Raw genomic sequence first — 22827 nt, 5'->3', positions numbered from 1 at the left:
CCATGCCTGAGGCGTCCCGTTGGCACCGAGGCGGTGAGGGCTGCTCCGAGCGGGGGGGGACTCTGTAGCCCCGTGTCTGTTCATGTGAGAGAGATGGCCTCCAGCACGTTTAGCCCTCGCGGCCTCCCCTTAAGCGGAGGGGGACGGTGGTCCCATGTGTCAGATGGAAGCCCCGCAGGGACCTGGCGCGCGCCCCTCGCCCGAGGCTCGAGTAGGCCCCGGGCGTTTGCTGTACTATCGCCGTCGCTCGACCAGTAGGGAGGCGTGACCTTGGCCGAACCCCAGGCCGAGTCCTTTTCCCCCTTCTGTATGGACTGGGGGAGAAAACGATTGGGGACAGATGGGGGGTAGGGGGGTTATTTTGTATTTTGCTTTTTCATTTCAAGACAGGACTGGTCTTTTCCTGTACATCCCTTCTATGTTATAAAATTCATTAGTGTAGAGTCACAAAGAGTGCCCGCTCACCCACATGGGAAAATGTTAGTAATTATTGCTCCCTTATAAAAGTGAGCATAAAAAAAATAATCAGGCCACTGGCTGTGTCCTTCACACAGTGTAGCACTAAAAGGGGCTGGTTTTCTGCTGTTATTTATATACATTATGAATTACATAATAACGTAAGGAAATTTTTGTTTTATACTTCACAGGGATTCCAAACCATAAGCTGCAGTTCAGAAAGGAAGTAGAGAGTACAATCACACTTCAGGAGTTATTACTCTACTTTATTTTTTTAATAAACCTATGTATATGTAAGTACACAGATGGAGATGAAAATGAAAATGCTGCTTGAACTAAAGATACGTGGAGATGAGAAATAAAACGTGGACTTTATAAAACTATAGGCTTTCAGAATACTAAAACCTCAAAAACTAGTGACACGTTTCAGACATTATCTTAAATTCATTTAGACTGACCCTATTTTCAAACTTTAGATCACAGATGTAATGTAAAACTTTCATAGGCAGCATTGATTGGATTAATTATTCCTTTCTGTTGGCATTTCTATCTTGAATATAAATTATCCCCTTGAGTTGGCAATTCTAACTTGATTTCTTTTAGAGCCATATAGATACATTAGCTCAGTTTCATAGGTCAGTGAGGCCAGAGAAGTTAGTTTTAGTGTCTGCTTTGTTCTTTTCCCTGTTCTGTTGCACAATTAATAGTAAAATATGCTTGTGCTGAGTCACAAAACATGGATCAATGCAGATCTTTTAAGGAGGACTGGGAAAACTTAACCTGCATTCCTCCTATCTGGGTCCATGGCATTGACTTAATAAGTTGTAAAGAGCATTTTATCTTTAGAGCACCCAACATAGAGTAGATGTAAGCTCGCTGGCCCGACTTACCTCATTTTGGTATGGACTACATACTGGCAATCACACATCAATTAATTAATAGGTTTAGGGTGTGCTTGAATTGGGTCTTGATTAAAAAGACAACTATAGCCAATCTTATGAATTAAGATATCTTAAACTGATTTTTTTTTTAGATTTTAATTTATCGTTGAAAGTATTACAACGGAAGTACTGATCCCCTCCACCCTGCATCCACCCCACCCCCAGGCCTTCCCCAAACTATTGTCTTTGTCATAGACTGATTTTTAAATACTACAGAACATTTAGTGAATGGAAAGATATAAAAAAGATCGTAATCCCATTATTCAGGGATCAAAAACCTTTATATAATTAGAAAGAATTGAAAACAAATCTCCATCAACAGAAGATTTGTTTAACACTGTACAGTGAAATAATGCAACATTAAAGAAAGGCATAGGCTCATGTGTACCCTGGAATGATGTTCAAGATACATGGTTTCTAAAAACTAAAGGGCTTCTAGCAGAAAAGTTAATCTATACTCTGCTCTAAAACCCACCCACCCCTAGAAAGAAAGAGTAAGGAAAAATGCTAGTTAATACTTGTTAAAATTCTTACCATGTGCCAAAACATGGTTGTAAATGTTCCACATGCATTCTCTCACTTCTCATAACAAAACTATATAGTAAGAGGTATTATTCTTGATAGGACTCTGTTATCTGTTTGTATTCAAAGTCCCTAGTCTTAAATACTCACCATATGGAAAACTTAATTACTCTCAATATGGAAAAAAGCCAGCTTGCAGAATAGTATGTATAATGTGATTTCGTTTTTGTAAAACTAAAGTTATTTTCTTTATAAATGTGTACGCATATAGAAAAATCTGGAGAGTATATGCCAAATCTAACTCTAGCAGTAGAATTACAGGAGTCTTCCTGTTTTGTATGTATCTGTTTTAGTTTTTTATTCTTTTATAATTACTGACAAAAATTAAAATTGAATTTCAAAAGAAAATTGGGAACAAATATGTAAGTACATATTTAATCCTGATAAACTCAGTTTTTAAATATAAGTTTTTAAACAAAAAATTCTTCTCCTTAGTGGCTTTTGGGATGGTAAACCCACATATGTATTACTTAAACAAAGTTATGTCATCTCTGTTTTTGGATACTTCTCTGCCTGATGAGGAAAGAACCAACTTTAAGTCTATCCGAAACACCAGTGATTTTTGGAAGGTAAGGTGTCATGTGACTGTGGATAAAGTAGCTCTAAGTATTGCTTTTGGCACATATAGTAGGCACTTGATACAGTACATATTTGTTGAAGGAATGAGTAAAAATGAGCATAATTTCTTTATATTAGAATCAACTAACCAGTGAGTATTTATTAAGGACCTGTGTTCTCAGTGTGAGTTCTTGTAACTTTTAAAATGTAAGTATTATTTATTGCATTTTGAAAATAGGAAACTTGCCCAGCCGGGCGTGGCTCAGCGGTTGAGTGTTGACCTAGGATCCAGGTAATCGGGGTTCAATTCCCGGTCAGGGCACATGCCCGGGTTGCGGGCTTGAACAGTGACTCTCTCGTCATTGATGTTTCTATCTCTCTCTCTCCCTCTCCTTTCCTCTCTCTGAAATCAATAAAGATATATTAAAAAAAAAAAAGAAAATAGGAAACTTGCTTCTTATGTGGGAGTTAGGATCCAAAGACAGTCTATAATTGTGTACAGTGAAAATTACTCTTTTTAAAAAATCCTTAAATTGCCCATAAAGTAAAATATATGTGGATTTGGGTATACTATACAACCCTGTACTGTGTGAGTGTTACAATAATATAGAGTATATATACAAAATATAATTTTATAGTGTTTTTAATTGTGTAAGAGAATCATTCCTTCAACATTGGAACAGACTTGTTTTTTCCATTACACTTAGCAAGATACTTACATTATGAGGAAAGAACAGTTAAGAAAACAGCAGTTTCAGGTATCCCATGTCACAACCATTGGAGCATACATGGAAGAGGCAGGGAAGGCTTTCCAGAGGTGATGACTATTCAGTTGAGGTTTAAGGGATGAGTAATGGAAGGGCATTCTAGGAAGGATAAACAGTATGTTTTATAAGTAATTCTACATATGGGGCTGTTTGACATTATAGGCACATAGAAAATGAGATAGAAAAGGCCAAACTGTGAAGTCAAATCATGAGTGCCATGCTAGGAATTTGGAACTTATCAAGGAGACAAGGTCATCATCATCATTATCATTAATGTTGGCTTGGTCAGTAACTTAATTTTTATACTCATCCTCAAAATCACTGATTTTTATACTATGGATAACATTATGAATGTAGAGTCTGTTATACAGTTGACATGAAAATATTTTTCCCATAACATTTTTCTATGTGAAGTTTATGGAAGGACCCCTTTTAGATGGTCTGTATTGGGACTCATGGTACAACAACCAGTTGTATAATTTAAAGAACAGCAGTCGCATCTACTTCGAGAACATACTTTTAGGAGTCCCCAGAGTCCGTCAACTAAAAGTCCGAAACAACACATGCAAGGTCTATTCATCCTTTGAGTCTTTGATAACGGACTGTTATGCCAAATACACTTCTGAAAATGAAGACATATCTGATTTTGGCCTTACACATGATACTGAGTAAGTAGTATAAAATTGCACATAACTTTTTTTTAGCAGCTCACCATTGTGTCTTTAAACAATTTTGAAAATATGTGTGTTTTCCAAATAGTACCAACAGGGGTCTTATTCCAATAATAGTATCAGAGGACGGCTCAGCAATGCAGTGTCAAGAAAAGGAAGAATTGAACCTGTTATTTTTTTGTCTACCAAATGATATGAACTGTCTTCATTTTCTCTGGTATATGAAGTACTAAGTCATTGAACACAAGGCAAAGTGTCCATTTTTGCTCTTACAATACTCCATGAGCTCTTCTGGCTCTGGCCAGACTCACCTCAAACACATCCCAAATGCTTCTTGGGATCCCTAAGGAGTACCCTAGGTGTCGGGCAACTTTCCTTCTTCCTTACTCTGGCTCACTTCAGCGATATCTCTATTGGGGCCAGTATTAAAAAGGGGCAGTTGTGCTCTGCAGGCATTGCCCTGATGATGCCTCCCAAAGGTGTTATGGCCATGGTTCTCCAAAGTGGCTGAGGCTACTGCTGGCGTAGATTCCTGTCTATATATTAAAAAAATGTGAAAGCCCAAAGCCACTGACACTACCTCCCCTTAACACAGAAGCTGCTGGCATCATTGCTTTTAGGGTCCTATGAAAATCTTAGGGGGCAGATAATAAATCTTTTTTAAAAATCTAATATTCACCAATTCACAAATATGGTGACATTATCTTAAGTACTGCAGTACTATACACTGTTTCCCCTTCAACAAAAAAAATTACAAGATAAATCAATTATTTAAATACACATTTTAAATTGGAATTTCAAGACTAATCTGTTAGGTATTCAATAATCCAAATTCTCATAACAACTACAAATAATTTAAATACCAAAATTAACACTATGGATTTGGAATTGTAATAACTTTCATTCCCTAACAACCAAAATAATCAATTTGTGCTTGTTTGCCTGTCTAAAATGGAACATTCATTAATTAAAAACATAAAAAATTGGAAGTAGGAGAGTGTTGGTGTAACAAATGTCCTTGTTTCAGTTTAACAATCATGTGAAAAACATTCAAAAATAGAACTATGGACTTTAAATATGAGTATTTTTTTCTTAGTTATGTCACTTTTTAACCCCCTGCTGTAAACAAACATAGTATTATTAATAGAAATACGATTTAAGAAGTACATCTTTGTATAATCATTCCAATCTGTTTTGGGGAGACGGAATGACTAAAATGAGGAATCAGGCTTTATTTTTTTTGATACACCACAACTAAGTTAAAAGTAAAAAAAAAGGAAACAAAATTTAGTTACACACATTTTGCTTTGATTTATGTACCTTCATTAAAATTAGATACCTATATAACAAATAAATTATAAGTTCTTATTTACTGGGCATTTTATAAATGGTATATGACCTTCAGAAGACAGACTACGAAGCACCTTTTTTTCCCCCATGCTGAGACAGATATTTCTGAATCACAACCCTTGGTATTCTTGTTCTAGTCAAAGACTTAAGATATAATAAAATAACAGAGACAGTATGTTAAAGAACTCAGTCATTATTTTCTAGATTTTAAGCTCCCTGAGGCAAAAACAGATTTAATTTTTTTTCTCATAGCAAGTAGTCCAGTGTCTTGTCCACAATAAGCACTAGGGAATGAAAACATCAAATATTAATTCTTTTAACTTCATCCTTAACTCATTGTCTTTTTTCAAAATGACTATAATACTCAAGAACTTAAGTACTATTTTTTTTTAACTACCACTTTCAATCAAAGTTTAGCTGAAATTCTTAGAATACGTCTCATTCAGGCCTTTTCTCAGCTCTCCATTATTCTTTTTATATCCAACAGATGGAAGTATTCTACCCCTAGTAGCAACTCCCCTTGGTACAGGGGATTCGTTGGTGTTTACCGAAATGGGGGATATATTTTCATTTTATCAAAATCAAAATCTGAAACCAAAAACAAGTTCATGAACCTTCAACTGAACAACTGGATCACAAGAGGGACCAGAGTTATTTTTATTGACTTTACCGTATACAATGCCAATGTAAATCTGTTTTGCATCGTCAGGTGAGTGACTCCAAACCTCTTTATTAATACATTTAAAAAGCATCCAGAGCCCTGGCCAGGTGGCTCAGTTGGTTAGTGTGGTCCCATAAACCAAAAGGTTGCTGGTTCGATTCCCGGTCAGGGTGAGTATAGGAGGCAACAGAAAAATGTTTTTCTCTCACATCCATGTTCCCCCCCCCGCTTCCTCTTCTGAAAAAGGGGAGAAAAATCAATGAAAAGCATCCAGAGCCCTCCTTAGGATTTCCAAGGGTTTTTTTGTTTTTTTAAATACATCTTTATCAATTTCAGAGAGAGGAAGGGAGAGGAAGAGAGAGAGATAGAAGCATCAATGATGAGAGTCGTCATTCATCAGCTGCCTCCTGCACGCCCCCGAGTGCGGATGGAGCCCACAACCCGGGCATGCGCCCTGAACAGGAATCGAACCGCGATGTCCTGGATCCTAAGTCAATGCTCAACAGCTGAGCCACGCCCGGCCAGGCAGGATTTTCAGTTCTTACATGTCTGTACTGAGATTAAAATTATAAGCCTGAGGCCTGGCCAGTGTTGCTTAGTGGTCAGAGCATCAGCCTGCACACCGAAGGGTCTCGGGTCTGATTCCTGGTCAAGGGCATGTACCTGGGTTGCAAGTTCAGTCCCCAGCCCCAGTCGGGGCATGTGCGGGAGGCAATCGATCAATGGGTCTCTCCCACATAGATGTTTCTCCCTCTCTCCCTCCCTTCCACACACACTCACAAAATCAATGGAAAAAATATCCTCGGGTAAAGATTAACCAAAACACATTTTTTTATAAGCTTGAAAATAAATATAATGTAATTCTGCTAATAATGAAAAAGGTAAAATAACATCATATTCAGTTTCATTATTTCAGAATATATTCAAGAACTTGGAGAATTACATGTGTTAGTTTTATATTACTAAAGGATATATAGTCTTATTTCTTGTGATTCTGCAATTGCAGAGATCTAACATTGAGTCTTGATGATTTCTTCTATTCAAATCATTCAAATCTGTTATTTTCTTTCAGAATGAGCTTCTTTATTAAGTTATCAATCTTTGTCTCAAGAATGGGCAATTTTTATTTTAAAAAATATTTAACAGTAGCTAGCATCCTAGAAATGATTAGAGCTTGTAGTGATTTGCAAAATTGGCACCAATTCTTCACACCTTTGCCATGTAACCTTGCAAGTGCCCTGCCACCCAGGGCAGGGTGCACTGCCCCAGCCCTTGATGCTTGGACTCAACCATGTGATTTGCTTTGATCAATGGAATGACATAAGCAAAAGCTTGAAATGAGTTTGTACATTAAAACTTGCTCTCTTGCCCTGGCTGGGTATGTCAGTTGGTTAGTGTCCTTCTGATACGCCAAGACTGTGGTTGGATCCCTGATCAGGGCACATACAAAAATCAACCAATGAATGCATAAATTAGTAAAACAACAAATCTCTCTCTCCCTTGCTCTCTAAAAAAGATTTTTTTTAATTTAAAACTTGTGCCTGGCTGGCATGGCTGAGCAGTTGAGCGTCGACCTAGGGGTCAGGCAATTAGGGTTCAATTCCCGGTCAGGGAACATGCCTGGGTTTCGGGCTCCATCCCCAGTAGGGGGTGTGCCGATCAATGACTCATCATTGATGTTTCTCTCTCTCTCTCCCTCTCCCTTCCTCTCTCTGAAATCAATAAAAACATTTTTTTAAAAATTTTAGATTTAAAAAAAAAATTTTAACTTGCTCTCTTGCATCTCTGCCATCGCATGAGGACATGCCTGTGCTACCCTGTTAACCCACGAGGAGAAAGAGACATCCTCTTATGAAGAAGGGGGGGGGGGGTGGAGGAGGAAAGAGAGGAGAAGGGAGAGGGGAGGAGGGAGGAGGGAGCCAGGGAGAACCAGTCAGAAAGAAAATGTTCTTTCCTTTAGTCCAGTTACCTTAGGTTATCTGCCTAACCTGGACCATGCTAACTGGTTAGGCCTGGGTTCTAGAATCAAACCCTGGCAAAGGAAATAGGGTTACCATGGCTGGATCTGTCTGGGGATTGAATCCAACCCCTCTGAGATCTGGGAGAGGGTGAAGACCTGAGGTAATCAGGGCTCTGTTTAAAAGAAGGAATGGGCAGTGACCGCTCAGCAGGCAAACAGTAACGTCCACATAACCTCCGTGAGCCGCTTTTCCATCATGAGTCAGGGTTCACCCTGAGTGGAATATAGATCGGTGTTTCCTCTGATTAGGGGATCTTGCCCTTGTGCGACATTTAACAGTGAAACAAACCATGGCCTTTAAAATTTGTAAAAATGAATACAACATGGGCATTATACCTATTCTTTTATAGATCTTCTCTTCAAGAATTAAGAGTTGTTTCTTTAAATATGTTTCTAGTGATTTTTGAGAGGGAGAGGGAGAGAGAGAAACATCCGTGAAAGAGTGTCCCTCAGCTGCCTCTTGCATGCCCCCTATTGGGGATCGAGCCCACAACCCCGGGCATGTCCCTGACCAGGAACCCAACAGGCGACCTCGTGGCGCATGGGGCGACACTCAGCCAAGCAAGCCACGCCAGCGGGCAAGAAACCGGAGCTTTTACCCAGCATTATTCACCCTTCCCACTAGTCCTCCTCAGGATAAAGTGAAGACTACTTTATTTACTTCTATATCCTAAATAAGAGTAGAAACACCGGGGTAACTGGCTCAAAGGCATATGAAGGACTCCTTGTACTACTAGGTTAAGTCCAGAGTTCCTTTCTCTAGGTTTTAGGCTTATTCTGTGTTACCTTTTAAAATGTTATTTTTTAGAAACTTCAGCAGATTTTGAAACTTTTATCTGGTAGTGTATCTAATCAGCAGTTGTGAGGAAGCATATTGCTTACACTAAGACCTTATCTACTTAAAATATCCTTGCGTGAGGATTAACCACCACAAAGGCGTCCTTTTTGTGGCTGTGTCTAGGAAGGCAAATGCTGTCCTCTTTCCTCTTTTTGCTTATATGTTTACACTTCAGGTCAAAATACTGAGTTTCTTTCAAGTCACTCACTTATCCAACCTTGCACGCCCACTATGTGCAAAGTGAAACAAATAGTTCTCTTTTCCATTTGTTAACTGGGTGTTTTGTTTTTGTTTTGGCAGCACCTTATTCCAGTACCAGTAATATATGGTAATATCTTTAGGCAGGAATAATTACTTTGTGGCATGGTGGTAGAGATGCTTGTTCCTTAAAGTACTTAATTATCTGAACTTGTGGAGAATCCTAGAAGTACAGTGAACCACCTTAAAATCTTACTATATTTAGTGATGGAATTCATTTTTATAATTACATTTGCATATAGATCATATCCAACATCCAGTGCCTAAAGTAATAACACTTGCTTTAGGAGAATATGTAAGCTTGACATTTAGAAACAAGAACTCTCTCTGATACGCTAAGTATAAAAAGTGCATTTCCCTCCTCTGAAGTGTCTGGGGGAGTCCTCACTAACAACAGTACTAACAGGATAGCATTTCCTTGAACATCAGCTCATCCTTCTCAGGACATAAATTAGTATTTCCAGGTATGAATGAACAATCTGAACAGAATAGAATGAATATCCAGCTAAAGTCACATCTTACTTTCTCATTTACCTTGGTCTTTGACCACTGAAAATATTCAAAGTACAAAAAGGGTAGAGCCATTAAAAAAAATAAGTCCACTAGAAATTTTTCAAATTCAACCCATGACCTCAAGAAAACGTATTGTGTACAGAATAACTGATTACCATTAAATTAATTTCTAATCAGCAATGATTAGAAATTTCATATTGAATTACATACTGAAATATAAATGCCTGAAATGCACAAATCTAATTTTACAGATTGGTGGCCGAATTCCCTGCAACTGGAGGAATACTTACTTCATGGCAGTTTTACTCTGTGAAGCTCCTCACATACGTTAGCTACTATGATTATTTTATTGCTGCCTGTGAAATCATATTTTTAATTTTATTTATTGTCTTCATAACACAAGAAGGCAAAAACATAAAAGAATTTAAGTCAGCCTATTTCAAAAGTATTTCGAACTGGCTAGAATTACTACTTTTGGTGGTAAGTATATGTTCACCTGTGTGGGTGAAGGGACTCACATATGAACCCATCAATAAGAGGTATAAAAAGCCGAAGTTTCTACTCGTCAGGACTTATTTTAAAAGCTGCAAGTATCAGTCCTAAAATGAATTGTATAGTACATACTAATGGTGGGCCTCTGAAAGGGAGAGGCCTATTTCTTTTTCCTGGTTTGGTCCATGGGATGACCAGCATGACCTAAAGGAATAGGTAATTCCATAGGCATTATGATTTAATGTGCACAGTAGGTCTCACCTACTCCCACTCAAAAATGTATTCCTTACAGGGCCTCATGTTTAAAATCATGGATCTTTGGGGATAAGGTCCTTTAAAATGTACCTCTTCTCTGTTGCCTAAATCTTTTCTCCTCACAATAAATTTTGAGAATAGCCAAAAGACACGCCAACAAAAAATACTGAAAGAGAAAGAGGTTTGAGCAGCCAGAGGGTAGCTTGTGGGCACGGAGGACACCAGGATGGGGAAATAGTCCTTGAAAGAAACTCCAAAGACTGCCAGTCCTGGTCTCTAGCACATACTAAAATAAGCATAGAGACGTAGGCAGGGCGGGACAAATGGTAAGAGCTTGGTTTCAGGAACAATGAACAAACATTTCCGATTTATACAATCTGATCTTTCACCCCGACTGGCCAAGTTGGCATGGCCTTGTCTCCCAAAACAAGGATTGGAAGTTTATCAGAGTCAGAAAGTGTGTTACTTACCTTTCTGGTATCCCCAATAATGTTTAACATATGGCAGGAATAGTGTTAAATGTTTAACAATTTGGTTATTTCAAAGCTGTTAAAAAACACTGAAATAACCACTCTCTCTGGTTATTTCAGTTATAAAGCTCCGATACCTAGTTCTGAAATCTTCTAAAGAAGTTGTTACAGGGCTCTAAAGGGCTTGTTTATTTATTTGAAACTGTAAAATTTTTTCCTTGTAGTGTTACATGGTAGAAATATAAAATTTTTAGGTATCATGTGGTTACATGGAGCAAAAACCCTTAGAGCCTGGTCAGAATTATATAAGCATTTTATACATTTGTGTTTTATGACTGACTCAAAGAAACAAACAGGCAGATAGATCAGGATGGCCGGGTGATCACCACTTTATGATGATTGTTACCTTAAACTGCTATAAATTGAGACTTACTTCCAGTTACTAAAAGCCTACGTTTTCTCTCTCCCTCCCTTTTGTTGAATTTTTTCATGTGCTTCTTCATAGGCTGCAGGAGATTTAGACGTAGAAATAGCCTCTAATTTAACCCTTCTTTTTTTCCATATAGTTGTGTTTTGTGGCCATTCTCTTCAACTCATACTATAAACTGCAAATTTTCCTCTTACTTGAAAAGCTGTTAAAAAACACTGAAAATTATTCAGACTTCTATTTTCTTGCATACTGGCACATTTTTTACAACAATATAATTGCTATTACCTTCTTCTTTGCGTGGATAAAGGTATTTATATTTTATTATATTAGGTACAACAGAATAGATAGAATATTTTTATATTAGATATCAAGATGGGAACTTAAACTACAAAGTCATGAAAAAACAAAAGGATACCCTTAACTATAACGTAATTTTAAACATAGTTTGGCCAGCCCTGGCAAGTTTGGCTCAGTGGTTAGAGCATCAGCCCTCGAACTGAAGGGTCCAGGGTTTGATTCCTGCCAAGGGCACGTTACCTCAGTTGCAGGCTTGATACACCCGCCCATCCCCAGAATCGAGAGACACATTGATGTTTCTCTCTCCCTCCCTCCCACCCTCTCTGAAAAGCAATGAAAAAATATCAAGTAAAAAAAAATAGTTTGGCCATGTAGCAATCGCTCGCACATCCTCACCCCCCCCAGACTAGCATTAAGCACCTCCTTTAATTTGAAGCTTATTTTAAGTAATTAGAATCTTTAATATTCTATTTCAATTAACTTTGTTCTTTTTCAGATATTCAAATTCATAAGCTTTAGTAACACAATGTCTCAGCTGTCATCAACCTTCTCCCGCTGCACCAAAGACATAGTAGGATTTGCCATTATGTTTTTTATAATATTCTTTGCTTATGCCCAGTTAGGATTCTTTGTTTTTGGATCACAAGTTGAAGATTTTTCCACTTTTCAAAATTCCATGTAAGCTAATTAATTATATATTAATTATATATTAATTATATAATTATATAATTGTATATTAATTAATTCCATGTAGGCTAATAAATTAATTACATTTTCCAGTTGATAACCAAAAAAAATCATGAAAAGATCTGTAACATGAGCTTTAATAACTTTGAACCTGGTTTGATATTTTCCCTGATGGCTAAACATGTCATACTCAAAGTACGGTTAGGCACCAGAAGGCCCAAATGGATGGCCAGAGCGGTTTTGTAAGTGTTACTAGGTCAAGTTGGAAAAATAATTTTCATTTCTCAGAAATGAAAGTTTTACCTGACATAAAAGAAATTGATTCTGGGAAAAGGAAATCTTACGTGTTTTCTCTAGAAGGCTCCATCTTTTATTGAAGCTGACCTGATTTGCTGCTCTGGCAAAGCTGTTTAACTTTATATGCATAAAGCTATCAGAATGCAACAAACTTGTAAAACTAATTAGAATCCCTACAAAAGTATCCAGGCTTTTCTTTAAAAGCAAATGATGTTAATATTAATCCCCTTTTTGGGTAGGTAAAGCAAGTTCTGTTTGTATAAGAAAATTATGATAGTCTAAAATATCAATTCTCAAAACACACTCTGTGGACTCTAGACCAAGACTGTCTGGGGGAAATGGCCTCATATTTAAGTAAGACTGGGGAATTTTGCATGCATAGTAACGCATGGCTGTGAGGGGGAAACGTGATAACTTTCTTAACTTCAGTTAAGAATTCTCCAAACTTATCTGTTCATGACCCTCTGGTCTAAAAAAATGTCTTAGGTTGCCCTCTTTTCACCATCCACATGTACATAATTGAACTACCAATTATATAAAATTTAATAACATTTTTCTGAAATAACCCTTCACTAAATCAGTAGGGGGAAGAAGAGTAGACTAGGAACCAAAAGGATTTAACTCTACTTTTCCAGTTATGCCATGTGCCATTTAACGTTTCTAGAACCTAAGTTATCTGTAAATGAAAGGGCTGAACTCAGTCACTTCAAGGTCCTTCCCAACTTCGAACTACCTATAATTTAAGAAACCTAATTAGCTTCTCCTGAGAGAATAATGTCTGCAGTTCTAACAACTTCTTAGGTCATTTCCTAGGATCTTATTTCAAGTATTACTTAAAACTCAGTAGTATTGGATATTGAATATAAATTTAGTAATTTACAGAACGTCAGAAATTTGTCTTACCTTAGTTAGTGGGGGAAAAGGAAGTATAAGGCACAGAATAAACAAGTAGAGAACTCTGGAACAGACTGAGGGTATTTTTGTGCTTGGTAATGATGTACTAGGTTATCCAGATCAACTGCCTCTTCAGAACAATCGAAAAAGCTAGAAAACACTGAAATTCTATAGGACTGACAAAAAAGTGAGTAATAACTGGGCCACAATGAGAAGGCAAAAATCCAGAGAAGCCCAGCACCCAATGCTACTTTTGCCCTGAGGCTTTTTTTTTAAGTCATTAAGAATTTTTTTTATTGTGGTAAAACACACATAAATTTACCATCCTGACCATTTCTAAGTGTATAGTTCAGTGATATTTAGTACACTCATATTGTGCAACCATCCCCACCACTCCTCTCCAGAACTCTTCTTTTACCCTGCAACACTGAAACTCTATGACCGTTAAAAAAGAACTCCACCTCCCTGCTTATCCCAGACCCTGGCAACCACCGTTCTACTTTTTGTTCCTATGATTTTGATTACTCTAGTTACCTAGAGAATCATATAGTATTTGTCTTTTTGTGACTGATTTATTCTGCTTTAGCATAATGTCTTCAAGATTCAACAATGTTGTAGAATAGGTCAGAATTTCCTTCCTTTTTGAGGCTGAATACTATTCCATTGTATGTCTATACCACATTTTGCTCATCCATTTATCTGTCAATGGACACTTGTGTTGCTTCCATATTTTAGCTACTGAGAACATGGGTGTACAAATATCTTTCTGAGGCTCTTTTAATTCTTTTGAGTATATACCCATAGATGGAAATGCCAGATCATATAGCAATTCTATTTTGAATTTTTGAGGCACTGCCAGACTTTTTCACAGTGGCTCTAAGATTCTGCATTCCCATTAACAGTGCACAAGAGTTTCAACTTCTCCACAAAGGTGGGGAGCACACCTGCCTCTGTGTCTGCACCTCTGTGATCAGAAGCAGCAATCAGAAAACAAACTTCTGATGTGTGGAGAACGGGGTCCTTATTTCCCACCTGAGCCCCACAAGCTGCGTGCGAACTATTCCAGGAACACATGCACAGCTGTATGCCATGGGATGGAGCACGGGAGATGGGTAGCTGCTGCCAAACTAAAAACTGAAGTTGACCAAAACTGTCTGAGCCTTTCCTTGGAAATTGCAAGCTTTCAATAGCATTCCAAAATAATTACATCGGACAGCTGCCAATGTGATTGTCGTCTAGGTGGGCAGACAGATTACTAGTTTTTCTTACTGCACCATCTTCCCAAAATCTCCACTTGAAGGCATTTTTGCTGATTCAGAAAAAATAGTTGAGAAACTGTGTTTCTGACCACCTCTCGGGAAGGAGACAAAAGGCAAAGCCCAGGGCCTGCATGTGTGTTTGTGTTAGGGGGTGGGGGACAAAGGTGGATTTTCTGATAACCTCTCTACAAATCAAGCATGAAGCCTAAAGTGATACAGCCTCAAGTTAAAAGTAAATCCCTTATAGTGACTTGAAGCCTGGGTTTAAGCATCTAGGTGTCCAAGGAATCCCATGTCTTAAACTTGAATTAAGACATCCCAGGCCAGCCAGGCGGGGCAGGACTCAGCGGTTGAGCCTCGGCCTAGGATCCAGATCGAGGTTTGATTCCCGGTCGGGGCACATGCCTGGGTTGTGGGATCGATCCCCAGTCAGGGGCATGCAGGAGGCAGCCGATCAATGACTCTCTCATCATTGATGTTTCTATCTCTCACTTCCTCTCCCTTCCACTCTCTGAAATCAACAAAGATATATTTTTAAAAAAAGATACCCCAGGCTAGAATACCTGCATGAACCTGCAGACACAAACAAAAAAATCTCTCTGGGGAAATATGTCTTCATCCTAAGCATCAAATTACTTCTACAAGTAGTTTTTCAAATATAATTTACTTTTTGTAGTCAAAGATAACTTGGTACATAAGGGGAAAATAATCATTAGCAAGAACCAGCAGATAACAATAGACAAAAGAAACAGACGCAGAGACTTCAGTGATTGGAATAACCAAGCAATACTTACTAAAATTAGAGAAACAGCATAGTATAAAGAGTGACATTTGAAAAGTATAAAATTGTTTTATGAGTTCCGGAACTAAAAAATTACAGCAGCTGAGATTAAAAACCCAGCTGACAGGTTTGACAGCAAATAAGACACAGATGAAGAGAGTGAGTAAAGTAAAAAATAGGTCAGAAAAAAATTATAAAAAATATATAGAGAAAAACGTTGGGAAAGGGTATGAGACATAAAGGATAGAATGAGAAGGCCTAATATATATTTATCCTACGTTACGGGAAAAGACAGAGCATAACAGAGGTAATATTTAAAGAATGCTTGGGAATACCTATCACCCAACCATGCCTCTGAGCGAGAGACTGGGAAGTCACATCAACCACAAATGGTACATTATTATGAAACAGTCTTTAGCTATTTTTAGAGAGAACTCTAAAAAGTTAGCAGTGGTAAAGAAGTTACAAAAGTATTTCCATTCAATAGAACCTGTATGCTGAGAAGTTATGGTGTTCCTTTTAGCTTGAAAAAAGGAACAAAGGATGAACTAACCTAAAATCAAGAGGAGAAAAGTAACAATTACATTGCATTCAGAGTCTTCCAGTTCCTACTGATTACAGCCGTTCAGTAAATTGCTCAGGATTGTTATTCACATTATTATTTATACAGCAGAGGTACCTGGGTGCTGCCCTGATAGGAAAAGGCTGAATGGAAGCTTTAGTTAACGAATTAATTGCTAGAAAGGAGAAATGGTGCCTTTCACTTATCTTATATAAACACAACTCAAGGATAAAAGATCAAGTTAGAAATACTAAGACAGAACCTCTTACTCTATCCCAAAGAGGAAAATACATTTGATTTGTTGCGAAATTCTGGTCTCCTTGCAATTCAGCATTTTTCTTTTAATGTTGTATAGAACAGCATTAGAAACCAGTATTAAAAGTTGGATAAATACTTCAAGCATAATTTAGTAAGGTCTTAGGTACTGGGGGTGAAATTCCAGATAACTGTGGAGTCCTAGGACTCCAGCTAGCCGATTTCTTTGAAAACAGTTCTTCCTTCTTTGTAGATAGTCCTCTGCCCCCTTTATGTGATTGACTAAAGCAACGAGGGACAAGAAACGGTCTCCCTTTTGACTGACTGGCCAATCATACAGAGAATCTACTTTTAAGAATTCCTTCCAGATTTCCCCGATAAGGAGCTCACACACACAACTCATATCCCTGGTGTGTCTGGCAATGCCACTGCAAATTGATGAGAAAATAAGACATCAGATTAAGAAATTCTAATAAAGCCTTAGTTTCTTAATTTGCCACCTTTAAAATTAAGAAAATGAAGATTTTTAAATATTTTAAATGCTATTTCACATCAAAACCAAACTTTTATAGTTACCAAAGAGAATAAAATAAACCTCAGGAACGTTACCTGCATTTGTTTGAGACTTAGCAGGTGACAAATTAATGGCCTCATTTTTAAAAAGCAGCTAAAATTAAACATATCATTGATATCCGAAGAAATTTTAGGGCTCTTGGGTCTAGGTACAAGTTGCAAATCACTTGGACAAGGCCCGAGCATCCTAAGCTTTAGGAGGGCATGGGGATAGCTAAGGAGGCCCCTATGAAGATCAGGCAGTAAAAAGGCATCTCAAGGTTCCAGTCTTGTAGGTAAACATCGGGTCCACTCTAGTGAAATAAACTGAAGCCCACCCCAAGCCTCGCCTTCAGGGAACTTCCCACACCCGGCTTTACAGAGCTCTATGCTAACGTGGCTAAAGCCAGACCACACGCCACACTCAGCGAAACACTTCCCGAGACACCTGGGTAACCCCTTCAGTTGTCACGTACGTATGAAGGGATATAATATTTTCTCATGTTTTTCTTTGTTCCCATCAAAGATTTGCACAGTTTCGAATTATTCTTGGGGATTTTAATTTTGCTGCTATTCAGCAAGACAGTCGTATCTTGGGACCCATTTACTTCATCACCTTCATCTTTTTCGTGGTCTTTATAGTGTTGGTAAGAATGACCGTATATGTTCCCTTTTTTTTGCTTGCAAATTTTAGAATGAAAAAATGAGCAATTTAGAAGAAATTACAGTATCACTGCTTAGCTGTCAGAACGCCTGACATTTATTAAGAACGGTGTAGATTCCTAGTAATCCAGGCTCTCTGGTCCAGCTGTCCAGTGGAGGATGTGATCACAGTAGTTACCATCTGGGAGTCTGTGTGACACAAACCTGCGAGACCTTTTAGATATAACTTGAATGTCCCAGTCTCTCGAGCCTCAGACATTCCATACCAGTAGGTATGAATCAGGCCGTTAATATTCTGCCCATATTACAAGGACTTTTGGCCCTCACAGCCGAAAGCTCACACCCCTGGTTTTTAGGACTCCCCAGGATGGGTCTCATGTATGCTCAGGGCTAATCTGTTTGGCTTTCCTAATCAAGGAACCTTGCCCTCCTAGTCAAGGCACTGCTACTGTCCTCCAAGAAAACATTCTGTTGTTGTGCACAGCAGTTATCCCCTGGTAATGGCCAAAAGTCCTCATGTGACAGAGCTGGGTCACAGTGAAAGTTGGGAGAGATGGGCTGGGGATAAGAATACCCTCCCCGCAACTGTTTGTGTTACCTAAACATTAGTAATCATAAGAGCCTTAGTAAGATTGTGTTTTACAGAATTAAAAAAAAAACAAAAACCCTTATGAACATACAATGCAAGTTTTCTTCTAATATGTAATATTGATAAATTAATGTGTATATATACATAACCAGTTCACAGGCACTATTTTAAATTCTGCTATTTTCCATAAACATATCCACACGCTACACATTACCCAGTCTACTATATTTTAGTCTTCATAGCCATTTCTCTATTACTGACCACATGAATTACTTATAAAATTTTAATCTAATTTTACAAATCCTATCACTTGTCAAAGTCACTAACATTTAAACTAAATTTTTATTGAAATAATTATTTGAATATTTCTCCCCAGAGCATGTTCTTGGCAATAATTAATTATACCTATTCGGAAGTGAAAGCTGATTATTCAATAGGCAGAAAGCCAGATTTTAAACTTGGCAAAATGATTAAAAAGGTATGTCAAATTCTTTTCCTAATTAGAATTCTAAGACAAATCTTGTTCAGTTTATACGCTTGCAGTTTGAACCCCAAGTGGTAGTGGGTTTTGGTTTTCTGGGGTGTTTTTTTTTGGGGGGGGGTGGCCCAGCATTAATATTTGTATTCCTCATTACCAGGGCAGTGAGATAAGCTGTCTTTATTAAAAAGTGTGGCCAAAATTATTTCAGAGTTTAATGTATCAAATAGCAATCGAGCTATTTCCTAAATGCAAAGCATTGAATAAAAGTATATTTTCCCTCCAAATTTTTTCAGTTTAGATGCTGGCAAATTTCTATAAATAAACTAAACTCAGAACTCCATGTGCCTTATCTTCCTCACTTTCCCATCTCCGTTATTGACAACACTCTTCCCAGTCACCCCTGGCTCACAAATCTTGGATCTATTTCCTTGTCCCTTATATGATCTGTTGCCAAGGCTTGTGTATAGTTTTTGCTCACATGTGTGGAACTCAAGGACACTTCGATTCTAACTGCCACCATTAGGCCCTCAGTACTTTTCACCCAGCCTTCTACATAGTAACATCTTACCTGGTCTAGCCTCTTTCCTGTGCCAGGCCAGCTCTGAGCACATCACTTCTCCGTTCATAATGCTTCAGTTTCCCTGGGCCGACTGGCCGGTGATGCTCAGTGGTTGAGCATCGACCTATTACCTGAGATTGTGGTTCGATTCCTGGTCAGGGCACATGCCTGAGTTGTGAGCCCAGTGGGGGGTGTGCAAGAGGCAACCGATCGATCAATGACTCTCATCATTGATGTTTCTCTCTCTCCCTTCCTCTCTCTGAAATCAATAAAGATATATTTTAAAATAAAATAAAATTACAAAGTTTCCCTGGGCCTATCAAAATAAGTCCAAATTCTTTACTCAAACATTCAGGGCCCTTCTAAAGTCGGACAGCCCCAAACTACCTTTATTTACTATCATCTAACTATAGATTTTCTACCCCCTGTTCCTCCATTTCCAGCATGGTATGTCCCAGCCAGTTTTAAGCACAGTGCTATTTACCATGCTTGCTCTCTCCCCACTCTGCTCATGTCATTTTCTGACCCCAAGTATATTCCATCCGCTCTCTCACTGACATTCTACTCTCCCTGACAGAGTGGAATCTTCTCTGTCCTCTTGACACTACTTCACTTTGGGTGGGAGCAGCATCACATGTGTTACACACTATCATGCCCACTTCTGCATTTCCACAGCTTTAACTATAGCACTTAACATGGAAAAGGTCCTAATAGCTGTTTTGGTTAGTGGGGCTTAAGAACTCTGTCCAAGAACTTATCTGTAAAAGAAAACTATTAATATGTCCCCCAATGAGCTTCCTTGTGGTTTCATCTTTTATCTCAGTTATGATTTTAGTTATACGCATTAAAGTGTTAACATTTTTTTTTTTTTTTTAATTGATCTTAAGGAGAGAGGAAGGATGAGGGAGAAACACTGATGTGCAAAAGAAACATTGACTGGCTGCCTCCTGCAGGCCCCCTACTGGGGATCAAGCCCAAAACCTGGGCACGTGCCCTGACCAGGAATCGAATTGGCAACCCAATCGAACGGTGCAATGGGAGGATCCCCACCCAGCTGAGCCATACTGGCCAGGGTGTGTTAGCATCTTTAATGCAATAAATGTTAATAATACTTTTTAGAATTTTTATTGTTGACACCATTACAGATGTCCACCTTTTCCCCACCTCCTCCCAGTCCCACCCCAGGCTCCCCTGGCCTTCACCAAACATTTGTCTGTGACCACGGGCTACACATATATGTTGTTAATAGTAATTTTTAAAGGTTATTTTTTTCAAGTGCATGTGTGATGCCCACAGGAGAACCTGTTTTACCAGCAGGCAGAAACCTTAGTGCTGACCAACTGAAAGGAGGACAATCATAATATTTGCCTCTACCTTTCCTTAGAGTAGCAGTCCCTAGACACAAGCATTCCGTATTTCCTTCACATGGGCCAAAAATTAACAATACAGGATAGATTTCTGATTTTTAATTATGCCTAGAATTACAACAGTGTCCTCAGAAAACTCAAACTAAAGAAACCCGAAAAGTATGAAGACAGTAAAAGGTAAGATGGCTTTAAATTTTTTTTTTAATGATATCTTCTTGTTTCACTTTTTTTTTTAAAAAAATATCTTTATTGATTTCAGAGAGAGGAAAGGAGAAGGAGAGAGAGAGATAGAAACATCAATGATGAGAGAGTCATTGATCGAGCCCGCAACCCGGGCATGTGCCCTGACTGGGAATCGAACCCCGATCGCCTGGGTCCCAGGTTGACGCTCAGCCACTGAGCCATGCCCGGCCGGACGGCTTTAAATTTTTAATTTACTATTTTAAATCTCTTTATTGTATGAGAAACTTTGGATGGCAAAACCACCACCATCCAAAGTGATGACTCTAAATATGTTAATATATCCAGTAGTGCCTCCTGATTTCTGAGAGTATCTTGAAACTCTAAGTTAATTTAAAAGTAACATCAGGCACCCCATACTACCGAAATAATTTTAGTCTACATTAAGTGCATTTATTTAGCTACTGAAATAAAAACATATTTACACAAAATATTAAGAATATACTTACATTTATTGAATCATTTTGTTGTCAAAATGCTTCCCCAACCCATACCTCTGACAATGGGACATAATATAAACATTTTTTTTATAGCTAAAGATGTGATCCTCTGGGTAACTTATTAATGACTGCATTTTCCAAATAATTAGTGTTACCAGAAAGAAAAGAAATGCAATTCAGATCCTTTCTATAAATCTGATTGTAATTCATGCTGGCATTTCCCTTTTTACTGACATGTGCCTCTAATTTTTATTTTATATTCTCAGTGAGAAAGGCAGAGATTTGGCTGAACAAGCCAGAAGAGAAGGCTTTGACGAACATGTAAGATTTAAATTTTCTCATAAAGAAGGTATAGCTTTATTAGAAATATGCTTACAAAAATGTTCTGATTTAGAATTGAAATAATTTCTTTTTTCAGAGCAGTAGTTGCCACCTCTAAATATTTCTCCCAGAATCTAGATCCTTGTGAAGGACAAATCATTTGGATTCCAGATGCTCCCTCTTTCTTATTGGTGCTCTCAGCCAGATACCCTGGTCCTACAGCTGTATACTCACTGTGGGATAATCACACAGGGCTTAGTGAGTGTACTCCATTGCAAGAACCAAAGCAAGAAAGGGAGGACTCAGGGTGTATAAAAAGTTACATGAATAAAAACAAACCCCTGAAATAAAAATGGCTGAAGGGCAAAAGTACAAAAACAAGAGAAGAGAAAATATACCACATGGTAAAAGACTTAAAATATAACCATAAGACAATATGATATATTTGTGACCAGATATAGCAGACATATCAGTAATGGCAAAAGTGTGATTTAGAAAAAGAAAATATTTTCAGATTGAATCAAAAGCAACACCCAATTCTATGCTATATCCTAAACTATACACCTAAAACAAAGTAATTCAGAAAAGTTATATATTATAAAAGCATGAGCTAAGGTATAATAGGCAAGCAAAAGATATCAGGAGACACAACTTAATATAACTCGAGAGAGAATTCAAGACAAAAAGCTCTGAATAATATGAAAGACACTTTATAAAGCTAAGATCAACCCTAATAGTTATGATTATCTATGCACCAAATAACATGCCATCAACTTCCACGAAGACTACTGGACTTATAAAAGGAGTAATAGACAGGAACACACAAAAAATAGACAAGAAATCAAGAAAAATAAGAGGATAAAAAGAAACCAAAACAATATAATGAACAGGCAATCTTCCAGTTATGTATTAAACTCTGTACTCAGAAGATAAACATGCTTTTTGAAAACCCATTCATTAAAACTGATCATATATTGGGCCACAAAGAAAACCTCAAGAAATCCCAAAAAGTTAATACAGAAAAAAATTCTCCCCCTGGCTGGTGTGGCTTAGTTTGCTGAATGTTGTCCCATGCACCAAAAGGTCAATGGTTCGATTCCTGGTCAGGGCACACACCCAGGTTGTGGGTTTGATCCCCAGTCCAGGTGTGCATGGGAAGCAACTGACCGATGTTTCTCTCTCTCTCCCCCCGCTCTCTTCTTCTCTAAAATCTATAAAAACATATTTAAAACAGAAAAAAAATCTGAAAATGACATAAAAATATATTAATGAAATTAGAAAATAAAAAATTCTTTAACCAAGAAAAATTTTAACTATTAAA

At 37.9% G+C, this 22827-nt stretch overlaps 1 protein-coding gene across 1 annotated transcript in view; it reads left to right on the top strand.

The window, feature by feature from the left end:
- Positions 1-2: 2 nt before the first annotated feature.
- The window catches only part of PKD2L2 (polycystin 2 like 2, transient receptor potential cation channel), a gene marked incomplete at its 5' end in the record, with an annotated part of 30513 nt that continues 7688 nt past the window's right edge, over positions 3-22827 (top strand). Inside the window, 12 exons of the mRNA XM_081136864.1 lie at positions 3-33; positions 648-749; positions 2415-2548; positions 3719-3972; positions 5813-6034; positions 9867-10095; positions 11399-11569; positions 12056-12237; positions 17373-17493; positions 18475-18576; positions 20618-20682; positions 21452-21506. Coding sequence (XP_080992990.1) covers positions 3-33; positions 648-749; positions 2415-2548; positions 3719-3972; positions 5813-6034; positions 9867-10095; positions 11399-11569; positions 12056-12237; positions 17373-17493; positions 18475-18576; positions 20618-20682; positions 21452-21506 — 1668 coding nt within the window. The remainder of the gene's footprint in view (positions 34-647; positions 750-2414; positions 2549-3718; positions 3973-5812; positions 6035-9866; positions 10096-11398; positions 11570-12055; positions 12238-17372; positions 17494-18474; positions 18577-20617; positions 20683-21451; positions 21507-22827) is intronic.

Source organism: Miniopterus schreibersii (genome assembly GCF_964146895.1).
Source record: "Miniopterus schreibersii genome assembly, chromosome: 4".
Classification (NCBI taxonomy): domain Eukaryota; kingdom Metazoa; phylum Chordata; class Mammalia; order Chiroptera; family Miniopteridae; genus Miniopterus; species Miniopterus schreibersii.
The sequence above is the reverse complement of the archived record's forward strand: the minus strand, read 5'-3'. Positions and strand labels throughout refer to the sequence as shown.